Source organism: Pomacea canaliculata, linkage group LG14 (assembly GCF_003073045.1).
Source record: "Pomacea canaliculata isolate SZHN2017 linkage group LG14, ASM307304v1, whole genome shotgun sequence".
Taxonomy (NCBI): domain Eukaryota; kingdom Metazoa; phylum Mollusca; class Gastropoda; order Architaenioglossa; family Ampullariidae; genus Pomacea; species Pomacea canaliculata.
This window is the reverse complement of record NC_037603.1, coordinates 10391847-10410903: the sequence shown is the minus strand read 5'-3', so window position 1 is coordinate 10410903 and position 19057 is coordinate 10391847. Positions and strand designations below refer to the sequence as shown.

General features: G+C 39.0%; 1 protein-coding gene and 1 long non-coding RNA gene across 21 annotated transcripts in view; one reads left to right on the top strand and one right to left on the bottom strand.

Annotated features, from left to right (window-relative positions):
- The window catches only part of LOC112555078, a 45211-nt gene that overhangs the window by 15743 nt on the left and 10411 nt on the right, over positions 1 to 19057 (top strand). For 2 of the 3 annotated variants that reach the window (XR_003097400.1, XR_003097399.1), the window contains exons 2-4: positions 4359 to 4437; positions 14358 to 14449; positions 14804 to 15889. This is a non-coding gene — a long non-coding RNA (uncharacterized LOC112555078). The remainder of the gene's footprint in view (positions 1 to 4358; positions 4438 to 14357; positions 14450 to 14803; positions 15890 to 19057) is intronic. The other variant, XR_003097398.1, reaches the window with a different exon arrangement.
- Positions 1178 to 18465, bottom strand: LOC112555073. Of its 18 annotated transcripts, none has more exons than XM_025223249.1 (9): positions 17736 to 18465; positions 12915 to 13101; positions 12457 to 12494; positions 12035 to 12098; positions 11805 to 11834; positions 9219 to 9290; positions 6965 to 7104; positions 4076 to 4226; positions 1178 to 3544 (listed from the first exon to the last, which is right to left on the bottom strand). In XM_025223249.1, exons 1-9 carry the CDS (start codon positions 18123 to 18125, stop codon positions 3420 to 3422), a joined length of 1197 nt encoding a protein of 398 aa, XP_025079034.1. In that variant the 5' UTR covers positions 18126 to 18465; the 3' UTR covers positions 1178 to 3419. The 18 variants fall into 18 exon arrangements, with proteins under 18 accessions (XP_025079034.1, XP_025079031.1, XP_025079035.1 ...); XM_025223246.1 differs by having other exon boundaries at positions 9222 to 9290; positions 17730 to 18461; XM_025223250.1 differs by having other exon boundaries at positions 9222 to 9290; positions 12041 to 12098; positions 17730 to 18461.

Here is a 19057-nt window from a genome sequence, read left to right as displayed (position 1 = left end):
ATCATTTATGAGAATGAATCTTTGAAAAGTATTACCTTGCTGTCTACATAATCCAAAACTTTGACACATCTTCCGAACATAGGAAAGAGACTCTTTCCGTGTCACTGATACAAGCTAAGACATCAGAAAGAGAGACTATTGTGTGTACGCGCGCGCCTTGCCATAGCTTTAATGTTTGTGAACTTTCGACTCAAAAGATTTTTATTCCGGTGTGTTGATAGTCTTCTACTGTCTTCTATGTTTACTACTTGCAGCAACGTCTGCTCGACTGTTTGGTCTTACCACCGATTTCTCTAAAGGCACGTGAAACACTTCTGTTTAAATGGGTGCGTACACCTTGCGCATGAAATTGTACTGCTCTCGTCAAAACTAAACTGTCAACAGCTTGTTGTGTGACAGAAAGTGCACGTCGCGTTTATTATACTAACAAGTGCTTGGACTAAATTGCGCAGGAAACTAATGAAAAAAGCAAGCAAATTGTCTGGCGTGCGACTGTGGATGGCCTCTATCCTTTCATTACAAGAGGGTGTGGAGCTGCCAATTCCCGAGTCGTCAGCCCTTGACCCTCTTCATTTACATTAACACGCACTCGCGCACACAACAACTACAGATGCACATATTTAGATATACTCAGTTTTCAAATGCAGACAAAGTTGTCGATCTAGCTCACCATGACAAGTGGTTATTTTTCCGACGACTTATAGAAGGAGAGTATATTACCTTCACCCTGCAGTTTCACACGCACCCAGGGTTTTATTCAATCGCAAACATACGTATTTGTTGTTTTGTTCTCCCACCCGTAAATTAGACGTCTACTTTACCTTGACATATTTTACTTTTAGTTCGGCAAGCTACCTGTTGACAGGATATTAACTAGCAGGAACTCTTTCTGCTCTTTCCGTCTTATGTGAACTTAAATGGTAATAACGAGGAATTTTAAAACTTTGCTCATACTCATGAATGGTAGTATCCTGGTATATGTACTCATCCTATCAAAGCAATATAAAAGGTTACTTTCAACTTTTTTTTCACAATCTAAACTTTACTTGAATGCGTGCGCGTCCCCTACACACACACACACAAACATGTAATGAAACACGGAAATGTCTTTCCTAAATCTCATCCACTATCCAATTCACTTAAATCCCATATCTGCAACTCTTTCAACACTCTCGGAAACATTTTGAATTCTTTAGATTTATTTACAAAATATTCAAAACAGCATCTAGAAGTCAAAGAAATCGTAAATTTCCCAACTTCTGAAGCAAACTTCTAACAATACATTTTCTTTAAGTAATTATTCTATTTAAAGTGTTGAATTCTACATTATAAAAGCTTATATCGAACATGTAAACACAGACACATGCGTCGAGTGGGATTATTTCATTATATGTACATTAAAACGACGGAAATAAAGGCAAACACACTACTTTGTGAAAAGTGGTGGATTTCGTTTTCTTATTGCTTGCTTACCACTTGTGAGACTAATGTACAGGTGTAACTTTGAAATGCGTAATAGTGCCACACAATGTTTACAGTGGCTTACTTATTTACATAACTGGTCAATGGAATGTTGAATAAAAATAATAGCTGGGCGTGGGCAGTATGCTGAAGTAATCGTGGAGTAAAACCCAACCCATATCTAACAATAGAAACTAACCACATGCGATTACATTCTTTTGCTGCCCTAACAGTGAGTCTAATGTGAGTGCAGTCTCAGATTACAGCTGGGAGGATTAAAGGAAGTGTGGAAGAAAGAAAGATATAAAAACAGAGGAAAGGAGGCAATACGTAGGAAATATGTATCTCGTGTACCAGTTATAAAGAAATAAAGAAATAAAGAAAGAGATCAAAACATTAACAACTATATGGATTTGTAGCTTAGAGAAGGCCGACGCAATATGCGTGTAGCGCCTTTCCCAAGCTTTCTATACACTTGCTGCCTGACCACATAGTTTAATAAGTTCTACCCTTGTCCACGACTGATTTATGCTTCTTTAAAACATGTGGGAAAGCAACGTCCATGGGAAAATGTAATGCTACAATGCCACGTATCATTTACTGCTTCTAGTTATTACGCTACACGGAGTGTAATTGTTTGTGAAAGTCTGAGAAATGTTTAGTGTGTACAATAATGCTCCTGTTCAGAGTGCAACATTTACATAATGGACGGCTCGGAGGTCCTGTCGGTATTTGTTCATTTCTTACAACTGCGCACTAAGGTTCCTTAATTTATTACTCCACTTCAAATTGACCGTTCATTAAAACAAATATAAACATTAATTCATGTATAAAACAATAGTAAGAAAATAATTAGCTTCAGAGCTGAGTTTGAAAACTGTACTATTGAATACCTGCCCATCATTATACAGGGATACCTCGGCACGCCACCTCCTCCGTGCTCGAACTTTTCGGTCCTGGACCAATATTTTCGAAAGAATTCTATTTCGGTGCTCGACCACGTGCTCGGCACTCGACCCTTGAGCTACAACACACAGGAGACGCCACGCTAACCCGTGACAAAGGGGAAAGCGTCTCTTGGCGCCTTGCTTTCAAGCACTAAAACCCTGTCCTGGTGCTGGGTTCACAGTCTCCTGGGGTTTTATTTCACATGGGCGCGTGTGTGTGTGCGAGCACGTATACCATAAGGTTATCATAGCACCCAAGAAGCTTTCTAGTTATAAACGTAAATGAAATAGGAAGACATCAATAACAACAATTAGCATTTCTGAACTAACAAAAGCACATAACAGAACTTATTGCCTAGTACAAGAGTGGCATATGGGTGTCTGAATCAGCCATTCAATATGGCATAATAAAGTCCACGAAATCGACAATACTAAAACACAAAGAGGCCATTAATAAAGCACTTGATGTAGTTAAAGAAGTAAAATTATATTTAATATTTTAGTTTATATTTATAGTACTGTAATGTCGAAATTGTGTTTTTCAAGAAAACGTCTAGAAATATTTTCTTTAACCTTTGTCTTACTTTGTAATACTATGAATAAATCAAGGTAGTTAGCTTTTGATGAGTGTCGGGACCCGTCAAATAGATTTACCTTATTTTTTTATGGAAAAAGAGTGTGTTTTACACAACGGATAGTGATTGAGTGCCGAGGTACTACTGTGTCATAAAACAGCTACATTTCAGTAAAATATTTTCGTCTCACGGGGGTGGCATTAAATTCACATCACACAGTTTTGTCGCTTTTGTTTACATGTTTGCCCTTCTTACAGTCATAATTCTTGCAGGTGTCGAGACACAACAGCAGTTTGTTGACGACATGTCACCTGCTTGTCATTTTTGACAGAAGGATGCAATATGACCAGAAGAGACACATTTGGTGAACTGCTGGCGAGTTCAGAGAGAATTTCTCTCATAATTACAGGTACAAAAGGACTCGAGTCTCATGAAATTATGGCCCAGTGGGCGTCAAAAGGACCGCACCAAAGTAGGTGGCATCATCAGTAAGATCAATCTCTGTGTTAGGGTACAGGTTCTGCACCTCAAGCCTGTCTCCCTTCTTAAGCTGGGTCACTCCTGCAATCAACAGGGTTGAAACGTGTTACATTAAAAAAACACTCAACGAAGAGTGCATCAAGGTAACCAGATTCGGAATCAATAAGTTTACTGATTAAGAAATAAGGACGATACTAATCTGCTCGTTAAAAGTTATAATAATTATATACTCTTTTCATACGCGGGCACACACACACACACGCACGCACGCATGCACATACAGACTGTCATTAACTTCTCATCGCTACTACCATCTTTACATTTAACTTGTTATTTCTACACCCACCGTAATGAATACCTTCTGTCAAAAAAGAAAGTGACTACAACCTTAAATACAATAAATATCTTTAGTATAATAAGAGTTCCTTGTTACTTCAAATAATTGCAAAGTCTGATAAAAGTACAAAGTCATGCACTTAGAAGAATGGGGGAAGGTGTGACAAATAAAATGTGTAGCATCAAAGCGTAGCAGTATTCCTTGTCTATCATTATTGTTGAGCTTTGACACCATCTCCCGAGATTAAGCGGGTAACGAAATAGCTGGCTCCTGACCTGTCATGGCGCAAGACTTGTACTTGGCTTGGTTCTGGTCTGGGGGAAGGTCTCGATCAATGTAGTCAACACTTTCCATACACTTGAACAGTTTAACGCCGTTAACCACAACAGCCTGTGACTGGCGCGGCTTCAGATCGTGAAAGAGGACCTGCAGCAGATATATGCACGTCCATACATTTATACATTCTAACATTTCCGTTCATGGGAAATTACATTGTAGTATCTGCAAAGCTTTATGCCTCTACCTGAAACCTATTGGAGTCTTGTGTATTTGTTTCAGAAACAAAAGCAAAAGAAAGAGGTCAAGTAAATGAAGACAACTCGTAGAAGGACAAAGCATGGAGGAAGGATATCAAAAGGTTTTCAAACATTTCTTTAAACCAATTAAGATGTTTCAAGCTCATTTATTTAAAATATTGAAATAATGCTCTTAAAATCCACGTCATTGTGTTCTTGTCGTTTTCATTTTCACTTGGTCATGTTAATTCTGCCATTATTAGGTAAGAGCAATCGATTAATACATATTACTGTGGCAGCTAAAGCCTCTTTTTAAAAATGCGCTATTTCTATTTTTTAAGGCAATATTTGCAAAAAACTGCATGTACAAGCAGTCGATCATAAAGTTTATATTTTTTTATAAACACGTGCCTTCTACAAAAGATAATGAAGCACAATGGACTAATGGGAGCTGGTAAAGAGTCAATGATGCAGGGTAAGGCTGATCATTTCGACTGATAACCGTAAAAACCTAAAAACAAATATAAACTCTGCTTTTTTCACAAATATGCCGCACTAGTTTATAAGCCGCGATTATCTACAACTTGAAAGCTGCATCGTGGGCATTTCGTCTCGTCGGCATGATGAGGGTGTTCAGCAACTGATCTGAATGCTTCAATTGTATGCAGCTTTGATTTGAAAATGTGAACATTTATCACGGTAACAAGGTTAACAGTGAACACTTTAACATGGAGCTCATCGAAAAATTAATCGGAATCTGAAAAATCCGGAAAAAATTCCGCAAACAAGCCGCATCATTGTTTAACCCGCAGGATTTAAAGCTGGGGGGCAAAGTTACCCAATAAACAAGCACCTTCTTTCAAAATATACTTTATTTATTATACGTGATTTCTGCAGAAAATCGTAATATGGGGTAAACAGCCCGCCAGAAGCATTATTTTAAAATGTACTGAAGTTTTTAAACAAGTGACTTCTGCAAGAAATTAGATCGCAAACTGTCGGCCGTAAGTCGCGTTGCGGAGGTAGTCGTAATAGAAATGACTTTATAGAGCGAAATATGTCTGTGAAAAATGTTGGTAGTAACTAATAGGGAAGGTCTTAATAAAGAGGTTTTATGTGTTGTCACGAAATCTGAGTATATGAGTGTCACTGTCGTGTTCTTGCAATAGCACCTACTATTGTTTCTTTGACAATCTCTCCATTAAGAGTAATAAAAACACTCCGTTGTACCTTAATCTGGCGAGTGATAAGAGCACATTTGTAGACTTCTACTTGCTTTAAGTGGTGTGGTTATTAAATGACTGTTTCCACAATTCTTTGTACCAGCTCTGCGGCAGGCTGCCTGTTTTGTTATTCTTGTTTAGCAATCATTAAATTATTTATGTGATCAACACATCACAATGTTCCTAAAATGTTTGGCAATGATTATTTCTGTAAGTTCACGTATAGAAATAGGTGCGGGAAAACAGGATACAGACCGACGAGAGTTCAGGAGCATGAAATGAAAACAGGGAAGTGTTATTGGCTGCAGCTATAAATAAAACACTCAGTTAATGGCGCAATTCGCATGTAGCCTCAAAATATTACAACTTATATTTACTCAGTGTTCGTCAGCAAGAAAAGATAGCTGGCTGCCTCTTATAACTGACACGTAGAGTAACCAGTTGAAGAGTATGGATATCACTAACATACCATCGCTATTTACTCAAATGATTATCAATAATGAGAAGTAGCTTACACGCTTACAATATACAGTATTCAAGCTCAACAGCTTATGTGTCCTATAAAACTTAAAGCGCAGACAGAAAAAAAATACATAGGTAATGCATCTAGAGTTAAAGAAGTGTCCGACTGTAAGCAAACTGAGGGTCTATTGATGTGTATGTGTAAGGATTCTGAATACTACTTAACCTTTTCAAACAGAATATTTTCTAGTTTGAATTAGTTTTCCTAAGAGCCAATACCATACTTGACCCTTTAGTTAAGCGTTGTAATTCCGACTGTGAGCTCTTCCTAAAAGATGCTGTTTTTGTTAGTGCAGTTACGAAAGACACACCTGAATGGGGAAAATCGCAACGGTAGAAAATACTTGATACTTGAGTATATTCGGAGACACGATATTTTCACATCTTATTTGTCTTTAGTTTAGTAGATTTTTACTTTTTACTCCCCATAGGCAGCCACGTGTACTGCTGTCAAGGAAAAAATATATCTCTCCAACAAATATGTTATATGCATTTTTTCTTTATAATCTGAACATGTATTGTGCATGTAATAATGAAGCGCAATGTTAGCATGAAACTTAATAAAATATCCTAACATGATATTCGTCCTTTTGTGTCGTAGCAGTTTAGAAATCATTTCCTTCGTCTAAAATTATGTCTGTAGAGTTGCCCGAATATCACCAGTGAAAATGCCATATGTAATTATTTTATTATTATTCAATAGTTGTATAAAAGAGTGCAGCAGTTAGCAACAACACAGCAACTAAAAAAGTGTTTTGACACGCTAAACAATTACACAACACCAAAAAAAATTAATAAAAAAGAATATGTTGCTGTGACACTAAGACCATAGGGTAAGAAGAAAGACACATTTGACACAAAGACTAAGCGAAAAGCAAAAGTGGTTGATTAACACAATCCTCACACGTACGCTGCTGTAGATGAGGTAGAGCCCCGTCTTGGTGACATTAAACCCCCCATCTCTGAGGGCATCAACCGGTCTCACTTTGTCTTTGTAAAATTCTTTCATCCATTCGGCCTCTGTGAAGAACTTAAGAGCTTCATCTGTGGAAAAGATTCGCTTCAATTAAGTTTAACAACATCGAAAATTAATGGAAAAGGAAAGGAGAACAAAGAAAAGAGCAGGTCGACTGACAGAAAGTCTAAGAAACAGGCGACCAGATAAAAAGACAGGAGCAAAAAGTTAACCTTTTACTAACCAAAAACCTCTAGCCACAGTATGTTATCACACAAACGATGATTAGTCGTACGGTAGGTGCTGCAAGGTTTTATTTATCTACATTTATCTACATACTACATATCGTTATTTACACAAATGATTGTCAATAATGAGAAGTCACTTACACGCTTACAATATATAATACCACCAGCTTATTTGTACTATAAAACTTAAAACGCAGATAGAAAAATACATATGTAAGGCATCTAGAGTTAAAGAAGTGTCCGACTGTAAGCAAATTGAGGGTCTATTGATGTGTAAGTATTCTGAATACTACTTGTTTGTTCTTCTGTCCCTCGTATGCGGTCTATGTCTCGTTTTTATTCTTACGCGATAAGAGCATACTCCTTAGGAGTTTGAATATACCCTTTACAACTGTTGCATTTATCATTATTATCATCATCATCATCATCATTATTATTATTATTAATCTTAAAAACAAGACATCTAGTTAAGATGGGTTTACTCTAAATGGCTGTATAGCTATAGAATCAAGAAGTAGACACATTTGTCTACGTTTTATACTTTGTTCTGCAGACACTACTTTGTCTAGCAGTCGTTCTCTCACCACTTCGGTGAACTGGTTTTATTTCAATTGTTTTCTTCTGTTTTTACTTTAATCAGTATTAAATGTGCCCCAAAGTTCTAAATCACACGCATTGAAATTTACCAACGGGCTTGTCAAAAAACTAAAACAAAAAATTCCTAACGTACTATTCTACAAATCAATGAAACGTGTACTCCTCAGACAGAGACATACAGCCAGACCAGGTAGGAGGATTGCATGTGATGAAATAAAATAGAAAGGAGAAGGAACCAAAGTCAATAAGAGATCAATCAGACAGACGCAAAGCCATACACGGAACTAGGAAGAAAAACAGAGAGAGAGACCAAAACACAGATACAACAAAGTGTTACTGTGGTGACATCATGCATGTGTTTTTTCAGTAATTTACACATCACATCCAAAGGATATTTCTGAGTTATACAGCTTTAAATAATTCTCTATCTTCAGCAGCATATTATGTTACAACTACTAAATTTGTATGTGAAATGTGCCATGAACGACGCCACAGACAGTACTACCCAGTCTTGTTTGTTGGAAATCCTTACTGGATGTAATTAACCCCTAGTGGGTGAAGCAAATAAAAACCACCGGAATGAATGTACAAACCTATTTTGAAAATTACATACTTAAATACATAGCCGCCAGAGAAAGCAAGCAAACAAACAAAATTGTACTTAATGGAAACTTAGACATGTAACACACAAGCCAAGACACATGCCGAGCTGTATAAGTTCATGCGACAGCTAGAAGCACCAATGCACATGCAAGTAGAAGCCATGAAACCAGACCACAGTAATGTTGTTAGCTGTTCAAAATTAAAGCACCGGGGCTGTTTTCCATGTGAGGTCCTCATTCGAATTTGACATTAGCTCTAAGGTTTTCGGCTTAACTTCCAAAAATCGCCTTTTGACTTGTGTGCCTGTTAGGTCTTGAAAATGAGTCTTAATTCTTGCACTGGAGACAAGCCATTTATTTGTTTTCAGGACCTCACATACACACCACCCCTAGTTTATAAACTTATCCTGCTATAGTGTAATGAGGTGCTACTGAGTCTTGTTTACAGAAAGTTTCTGTGTAAGAATTCTTTGTTTACTACAGTCAAACTTTTAAAAAAACCATATTTCATGTGATTCCGGTTTGTCACTGTGGAACGCCAAGGCAAATGTATGCAGTCCATCGTGAAACGCTGGTAATAAATAAGCATGTCCAGCTAAAGGGGGTTACAGTTTGTTAAATGTATTTACAAAGCAACTTCCTCTGTTTACAACAAGCAAGTCCAAAGCAAACAGTGGGCCATTTCAATAGATGCGCAGAGCATCGGCAATTTTTAGTCAGCAAATTTTTGTCTCATATTTCAAAAGTGATATGTACTACTTGTGGATATCCGAACAGTTCTGTTTCTGCACGCTGTGCCCTGCCATTCCGGGATATATACACACGGTTCTGAAACAAACACAAGAACCCCATTCGTTATCTTTGTTTTCTGAACTGCTTCATGAATTAGCTACCCGAAGTTTATTTAAGGAACCCCTCTTTAACTTATTATTCATGCCATAAATGACTGAGTTATGGGAATCATTTTCGCCAAAAATAATAAATTATTAAATATACTTTGATTGAGTTGGTTGTGATGTAGTTTAAAGTACTTTACATTACTCTTATTAGGTCCATGTCAGCCTGCGTCTACCCATCGGGCTTTCCTTTTATTGTTGATGCATAAACTCATGCTATATTAATGAGACGATAGAAATTTTCATGCTTTCGTAATAACAATATTCCCTGGAATAGTTGACAATAGCATGAACTGGTGGACACCGCGCTCACCAGCGACCTTGCTCTAAGCTGACAATGGTCTCGCTACATTTGTGGAGCTATTTTGGTGTGTCTCAGTTTTTGTTTCACTACACATTTGAAAAAATCTAGGTTAGGATTATTTTCATTTATACAGAACTGTATACGATATATGAACGAGAATCTGCAATAAAAGCCCATAACATGTAAATATGTTGAGCCAACCTCTCTACAAAAATTCTCGACGAGGGCATAATGGCTGATTTCCTTACGCAGTAATGTAGTAATGTAAACAGGTTAGGTCAGAAGTGAATAACATTGTCTAAATGAACCTGACATTCACATTTCGTTGTAAGTTCTTTTTAAATTTTTGTCAGTAAATAAGAAAAGAACCATATGTTTCATGAATCATTACATTAACTCTTTAAAGCTTTGATTTTCTTCCTCAAACACTGCATAAATGTATATTTGTATCAACGCATAGTCGGCTGATTTGTAAAGATACGCCACCACAGCCCTACAGCAGATAAAGCTGCAAGACAGTTTTAAAAGTTATCAGTAGTAGTTCTTCGGGTAATTAGTCGTAACATGCCCTCATCATTTGCATATTAAAGAGGGTTACGAGAGAAAGCTGACAGCATTACAGCATTACAACCTTAGCCAGCCAGCAAAAGCCTGCATCCTCACACCGTCAGCAAGCAAGGCGTTCGATCAAGAAAGGCGCTCAGTAATGTAGTCAGCCTCATGGCGGTGATTACATTAGGTAATGTTTGTGAGACTAGGCTTGATATGGTAGGCAATGCTACTCAAAAGATTTCATAACTTGCCCTCTTTGGATTTATAAAAGATGTCTTCGATTTCTGAAAAGATATAAAATAATCTTGCGTGCACAAGCCATTTGCCTTTTACGGTCGGTAATTTTCTATCATTATCAATGCCATTCTGGTCTCGTTGTTGCCTGAATTGAAGCTATTTCCACAGAATCTAGGACCGTAGGAGGAAAGCTAGTTCGCTTAAAAACAAAGTTTTACAAGCCTAGAAGCTTATAGAGCTGCTCAAACAAAAAAAGGGAAAACATCTTACGACCATGTCTAGGCGGAATGGAGGTTTCCCCACCTGAAGGCTGACTGCAGAAAAATGATCTCCGATTTTCATAAATTAAGCTCAGATTTCCTAAAAGAACATAGCTGTAAACTCAACCCTAACTGTTCCTGCAGTTGTGATCCAGAGTGAATAACTTTTCTTTCTTTTCCTCTTCTTTCTATTTCAGTTGTATTATCAAGTGTGCCCATATTCTGCGCCCAAGAATTCCCTGCTACAGCAAAAGCGCAATGAAAAGAGTTTTAAATGCTTTCATTCCTTCACAAAGCCATATTTTTATGTCAGCTGTCTCATTCTACCACCTCTCTACTTCACGGGTGTTTCCATACAGACGTAGTGTTGCTATCTCCTTTCAGCTGCGTGAGAAGTTCATGTTCTTTCTTCCTGTTCACACCATTGCTCACTCTCGCATCAAACTGAGTGCCTAATCCACATCTCCTAAACACATATATGCGTAAAGCAAAGCCAAACTGGTGCTGGGGTGTTGCACATCACAATCGCATACGGTGTGAACGTATACACTGGAGAATCATCAAAATATCAGTGGGTAGGCACCCGTACAGGTGTATTGCAAAGCGTGGATGAAGCGAAAATGGACCGATTAAAAATGGTATGTTTACTAGCAAACCAAACAAACGTCTATGAATCAAACAATAACATTAGCTAATATTAGCCATCCTAAACAGGCTTCAATAAATCCTTGTCATACCAATATCATTGGTCTGTGAATTCAAAGAAGTGTTGATGAATACTAGTCATCCAAAATCAGCGTTAATCAAGAGTCGATGGATATTAGTCATCACCTTAGTGGCTTTGTGTTCACACTGACGCAGTTATTTTCAAATATAAACTTTTAGTTGAGCTGACGATTCTGAATGGGTAACTGAGCTAGTGTGCAAGCTCTGCCGTGAATATGTTAGCAAAGTAGACGTTATTTCAAAACAAACAAACAAAACACGCGGACACAAACTCACACAAAACACTCTAGCAGCAGAATGTAAATATGCGAGTAGTATGATAGAGGTGTGTTCTTTCTTATTATCCCCACTAGAAAATGTGGTTTACCTTCTCCGTTGCGTATTACTGCCTGACCGTCTGTAACGCAATACCCAGGGGAAAATAATTAGGAGAAGTGTAAGCAGATACAGCCTTTTGTAAAATTCAGGCACATTTCCTGGCTAAATGATAAATGACACATCTTACGAGAAAAGCAGAAATTAATTAGTAGAATTACTGTTCACAATTCGATAAGAAAGACTTAAGTCTGACAGCCTAGATTAAAAACACTCAATTACCTTTACCGAATTCAGATTTTTTCCGGTTGTTCCAGAAATTGCTCTTGAAATGAACTGCCTCGATCTGAAATCATTATCACAATATTATCATCGTCGTTTTCTTTCTTGTCATCTTTAGAAATAAAAGTGCCATTGACAATGTTAAATTAAGAAACTGCAGTTTGTAAAGTATAATAAGAAGACAATATCCTGTTTATTCTACATGAGATATTTTCTTCAGAAGCAAAGAAACGGATTCGAGCAGACAAGCACCTCATAAATTAACGATAACTCATCAAAATTTAAGTGGCCAGCCAGCCTAGTCTTATTCTTTACGGACATCTGCGCTTTACAAATCATCATCATCATCAATCATCACTTGCCCTCTAATTATGTTCTTTATCGGAACCAACAACCAACACCAGAAAACTGAGGAACCTCACCTTTGGCACGCACTTGTCAAACTTTTTGCACTCCTTTCCTGCAAAAGTACAACCATAAGCGTGGAATTAATTTTCATTTACGCTTGTAGTTAATATTATTTTTTCATCTCATGATACGTTTAAATTGCACTTTTGAATGGGGGTTGACGACAAAAAGTATTAATCAAGCCTACTTCTGTGGGACTATCTGTTTCTCATCTTCAACAAGCATTACTTTTACTTTCTCTTAGAGTCCTGCTTCTTACTTCTTACGTCTTCCGCGAGAGGTAAAGCCCACGTGCCAATAAATCACACACGCGCGCGCGCGCGCGCATGCACACACACCCGCTATCAAATCGTTACTTCGTTAAAAAACAAAAAAAAAAAAAACAAAAAAAAAAACAGGGTTACATATATATATATACAGACAAGATTTCAAGGTGCAATGCATCTCGTAAGTTGCATTGTACAATCCTTACCTGGACCATTTGTGCCATTTTGTTTTTTGCCGGGCTTTTTTCTTCCTTTTGCTTGGGCTTCTGCGTTTCGACGAAACCGGTGCCAGATCACGGGGCTAGCTTCGCTGATGTCGTTATCACTGTCATTATCATCTTCTGTCTCTTGATCTACATCAGCACTGATGACTGGGGTTTCACCCGATTCTACCTGTACATAAAGACCGAGCTACTACTGTGTCATAAAACAGCTACATTTCAGTAAAATATTTACGTTTCACGGGGGTGGCATTAAATTCACATCACATAGTTTTGTCGCTTTTGTTTACATGTTTGCTGAACCCAGGATAGCCAACCGTCTTCGTATTGGTAACTGGCGCTAACTGTTGCGCCAACGGACCACCCCTTATTAATGCAAAGATCCCACATTGCCAAGCAACACTTGGTTGTTTACAGTCCTGTTTAAAGTCGATGGGGAGCGGATAGCAGAGTGGTTAGAGCGCGGCGTTATTTTCATTTACTCTTGTCTGTTTGTCAATTGTTCCTATTGCGACTGTGCTTACTTCTTGAACCCTTGTGTATGTGCCTTATAAGTACTGACTGTCTTCTTATTATTATTCATATTATTAGAAGACAATGTAATGTCAGAGTGATAGTCGCATTGCGAGATGACTCTCCAGCTACACACTTGAGTTGTAAAACACCGCTTGAGCCTTGTGCACGTTCTTATGCGTCTTCCAAGCCGCTCAAGAGCAGTGATCCGCTTCCGTTAGCTGTCCTACATAGCCCAGCGCAGATCTCCCTTCCGAACAATCAAGACCGTGGACATTGACTACTTTACTACACATACATTTGATACGATAGCCCAGTCTTCCTTATGTCCTTAATCCTTCTCATCTAACCGTTGTTTTCAAACTCCCTCACTCAAGCTCAATGCACGACTTCCGGGAAGCTCGCAATGGCACAAACAAGCGCGTGCCGCTTCCTTCTTGTTGTGGAGAGACATCTCCCTGAAGTGTGCATCCTGTGGTGGGGTGCGACAGTAAGTGTGCCCAGTACAAACATAAGCGATACCTCAGTTAGATCCTTAAGACAATGCCAACGTCGACATTTCATTTTCTTCTTGAGTTTTAAGTCACCTTAGCAGAATCGCATAAGCAACAGTTAATCAGCTATGTAATTAAAAACCAGTTTATAATGCAAATAACTTGATATGTACTGTCATCATCGGTATGTAACCGATTAAAGCGACAATATATTGCGGGAAACGTTTGCGCACCGAGTATGTTTTTATACGACTCAACAGCCGTTGACGATACACACGAGGGAGAAGGAGCTTTCTCAAGTTTACATAGCTTTGTCAACGTTACGTAATATTATTTGCCTTAACAGGAAGGTTTTTTTCTATTTTATAGCACTACATTGATTAAGCACATCATATGTGATCAGTGATTTGTATGTCCACAGGAGGAGATGCTAACAGATTACTGTGCTGCAACATGTAGTATCAACTTCTGTGTCTCTCTTACTGCTGAACTGTTCAAACCTAGTGTGGACAGGTAACACATCAAAACCATAGTGTTGTCTTACCTTAAAATTAGTCATTCATTTTCGATCATGTGATTTTTAACTTATGGAGGTTGTAATGAGTGGAAGTAATTCCAAACTTTGTTTTTCTTCCTATAATCATGTATAATTATTCCTTTATTTTGCAGACACTGCGAGTTAAAGCACGGTATCAGCACAAATTTCACAGATTTCATAACGTTTACCCATTGAGATAAAACTTTCAATCCAACACGTACGATGCCACTGCAAAGACTTTGCTTCATGAGAAAAAAAAACTCCTTTGTAAAAAAAAAACGATGTCAAATTATTCGTTCTAAATGCACATGTTTTATGGTAATCTGCAGGTTCATTTGTGACATTTGGTGAATTGGTCACAGTGGTGATGTGAGACCAAACCTCATATGACGACATGCCGCCAGACGATGGGGTGACGATGGCCTAGCTGTGGTGAGCTATCCCAGGCAGTATGGTATGAGGCAATTGGACGGAATAATACTTCTTTCTTCTATTATGCCACCACGTATTGCTGTTCATTGTTTATTTGATATTTTTAAAAAATGAAAGACTATAAGCACTAGTAGCTGACAATGTATTTCAGATAAATTGCGCAATTTTCGGAATCTAGAGCCCATACTCAGACCCGGCGTTGTCCCTTTCTTTCTCTGTGATTACTACTTTCCGTTCGAGCTTGCCAACTTTCTTAAATTTCACATTGTTTTCCTTGTAACATAACATGCCCTTTATAATTGTGGTTCTTAGCAGGAAAACCCCCTGATTGCGGTGGAAGAGTAAACAACATAGATAACTTCTGACTGATCGAAAATGAATTGCTCCTGTGCTTGAGGCAGGCAGGATGTTCTAATGTATGTTGACTTGATTTCAGCTACATGTATTTCTTTTGTGATTCATTACTTTTATTTAGTATGCGAGATAATTGAAAATTGTTTCCTTCAGTAGCGATTCCCAATTGTTATACGAACATTTATAGTAGACCATATTTCGGGTCATCTTATGACATGAAGAATAGGAGAAATTAGCAGTTAATCTGCTTAAATGTTGCTGTCAAAGAACCGTAACATGTCTGTACTTCCAGTGAGAAAAGGCTACAGTATGTTACAGTGAGACTCCATTTGTTACTAGTGGGTAACAATCAATTTTTTTTATTAATTTAACCCGAAAATCTTACTAGCCACTCTCAATTAAATGAACAATATGCGAGCGTGAACTATATGCCACTTGGATCTGCCAATTGACCAAGTTAAATCAGAAAAATAATTCTCTTTTCAGCATGTTCATATAGGTTGACGACTATTCTCTTGTTATCAAGCTTTGGACAGATGAGGTTACCTATTTACATGTGTCCACCCGAAGGAGTGGCACTCCCAAACGGTCTAACGCCAAAGAAACGAAATCAGGGTTTTGTTGCACAGGTTGATAACTTTTTTAATGACTGAGGTCACTCAGATAATTACATTGTAAATGCCCTTTAAGATCCATATCTTAATCCATAAGACCCATATCATATCAACAATGACGAGTAAAAAATTACAAATTTGTAATTTAAGCCCTTAGTGCGAATTATCATACAGTAGTTACGAAGGTATTGAGCCAAAATCTCTAACTGCAAGTACACTCCAACAGTTTCAGATTATCTCTCTCAGTGAAATATTTTATACGTATTCCCTATAGTTTGTTTAGCATGAAATCGTTATAATCAATTAACTATTAAAATATTTCTAGTGACAACAGTTCTGCCAGGTATTTCCTTGATTATTTTAATAACTGAGCAATCTACCGATCAATTATTTTGTCTCAACACCTCTCTCTTTTGAGCATAATTATTGTGAAAATGTTTTCTATGAATCTTTTCTTTTCTGTGCCCTGTCTCAAAATAATGTATATGCTTATTCAGTAAAAGTTCTGGTTTATAGAATACTTTTTTTCAGTACACTGTTGCTTTTACTTTCCTTTTGGCTCTTCTGAACACGCTACTTCTCTCGCTTACCTCCCTTAAGGTCTCTACATCAACTCTGTTCTCCTCATTTGCCACGTTACAATCCCCTGTTCTCACCCCACCCATCCCTAACCTCGCGCACACGCCCAGGAACCTCGCTTGCTTGCACCTCGCTGATCTTCCGTGTACCAGTGTGTCACTTAGGTCGTATGATTTCAGGTGGGTCAAGGGGCGCCTTCACAGGGCACGTTGACTATGTTTGGCAACAGTCATGACGGTCATATAAAATCATAAATAAAAATATCCACATATTAGCAAGCGTCTGATATTAAGAAGGCCATTCGGTGGAGGTAGTAGCGATACCTGGGAATTTAGGATACAGGTATGAAGGTATGAAAAAAAGGCTAACAATGTTGTGAGATTTGGGGCATGGATGGCAATGTCTTATGGTGTTAGACACTGCTAACCCTAGTAGTGCCCAGGGGTGCTCAGCAAGGCAACCGACGTGAGTAGGGGTCAAGCGTATGGTTACTAATGTGGGGAGGAATACCAATGTCCGGTGATGTGAGGTATAGCTAGCGATGACAAGCGTGTCTGGTATGCTCCGTAAGGTGGAGCATGGCTAGCCGTGGCTAATCGTTCCCAGCAACCACGTGAAGGCGTAATGTTCTATATGTAATGCAGACGCACTGATAAGAGGAGGGTGTCATATGTATTAACACGGGGAAGCAAAAGCTGCGCAAATTGTCTTGTGCAGACAGACAGGTTCAACGATCAAACTAGCCACCCGCCACAACCTCTTCAAGACAAATGTCACCTCATTACGTCACCTACAGCGGTTCATCGTCTCAAGGAAGCCCAAATACCCTGCTAGTACACCTGAACCCACTGCGCGCAACTGGGAAGCACTTGTTACCTCCCTGGAAACGTGCGCAGGTTATTACGTCTGCCGATGAAAAGCTCGCTCGTGCGCATATATAAAAAAAAAAGTACAAACGAGCAGACTTTGAAAATAGTACGCCCACCTGTGCTAGTGATAAACACACTCTCTCTCTTACGCACATGGTGGCCTCATTGTACTTCGCAGCAAAGATAACTCATCATGGGTATATTTCGGGGAGGGGGCGAGGTCTAAGCATAAATTATGCAACTAAAGACTAGATTGTTGTAGATGTAGCTAATTAGTCTGATTACAATTAAATCAATATACTGTTCTCGTTTCCAGCAATATAATTGTGCATAAAATAAACTTGTTTACAGAGGGGTCTGCTAGCCATGACATCTAACGCACAACAAAAACTTGACCTTTTGCCTACCTGTACCTGCTGTAAACTTGACGAAACCGTGACTTCCCGGATCAGGCTGCCCACGACATAACTGCCACGATTTGCACCATCGCCATCAGGGACTGCCGCAGCGCGGCTGGAGTCCTGCAGCTGTTGCTGCACGTAGCAGTTCTCTTGTAGCTGCTGCAGCTGTATTTTCAGTTGCAGGATCTCGTGTCCGGTGTAATGATGCATAATCACACTAAAGCTTAAGCTGATGGCCCCAAGAAACAACGCGAGGTACAAGCAAATGTACGGACACTGACACCTTTTTTTCCTCTCACTGCTGTCCGCCACTGTCCAAGTGTCGCCGCATTTGTTCGATTCGCACACGTACATGTCCCCTCCCTTCTCCCTCACACCAAGATCTTGCAGTGAAACGGACATTTCGGGTCCTCTTCTCCTCCCTCGTCGCGCCCGACAATCTCACCCCAGTGACAGCGCTCGTGACTTCACAACAACCGCGAACGTTAGCCCTCTACAAGAGCAGGCTGGCAGCCATGCACGCTCTTATGCGTCGAGCAAAAAGTTTCAGTCGACCTGGAGGAGATAGTTCCGCAGCTGCATCACAAGAGAGGATGGCGCCCACAGAGTGCTCGATCTGTCTGCATCGACAGCTTATAAAGAAAACGGGCTAACATTACTGAGAAATCCCTTTTTTTCTCCGAAGGTTTCGTACTACGTGCGTCTGGTGGGCGGAGCTTAGTGTATATACCTTCCCGGCGTGCCTTGCTGGCGTTTGGCTTCGCTCTAACCATGCATGCAAGTTATTATCAACGGAGTTCAAAATATAACCGTTTTCTTGGCGTGTAATGTGTATGGAGGTGGATGGGGGATGGACGGCCACACTAGCGAGCGAACGTGCGTGCAACGTGCGTTAAGTATGAGCTTATATAAACATCAAGAGAGGTTTGATAGACATACAATGAAACAAAGTGACAAGGCAGGAAGTGACATTATCTTCCCACATAATTATTTCTAACTTTTACAAAAATTAACAGCAAAGAAACTACGAAGTCTGGGTCTTGCAAACGTAGACAATAGTCGTTCAATTTTAACAATACTAGAAGGGAAGATTGACAAATTAATTTGGGGTTGTATCGCGCGAATAAGATAGTTTGTCGAAGTCTGATAAACAGGAAACAATATTAAACAAGTAAACAGCAGGCTATTCCCTAGTAACAGACTACAGAGTGTGATTGTCATGCGCGGACTCATTATCAAATTACCAAATGAGCATAATCGCGGTGTGCGGCTTAAGTAACAAAACAATAACGGCAAGCGAGCAAAGTAAGAAAAAAATTGCTGTATTGTAATGA

Bases quoted from the DNA above. Each gene is read 5' to 3' on its own strand.
- LOC112555073 (XM_025223245.1), bottom strand. From the start codon at position 18,125: ATGTCCGTTTCACTGCAAGATCTTGGTGTGAGGGAGAAGGGAGGGGAC. The intron at 13,102-17,729 runs GTAGGCAAAAGG...CTTTATGTACAG, and splicing joins CAAGTTTACAGCAGGTACAG to GTAGAATCGGGTGAAACCCC. The intron at 12,099-12,456 runs GTGAGGTTCCTC...TAATGATTTCAG, and splicing joins TTGACAAGTGCGTGCCAAAG to ATCGAGGCAGTTCATTTCAA.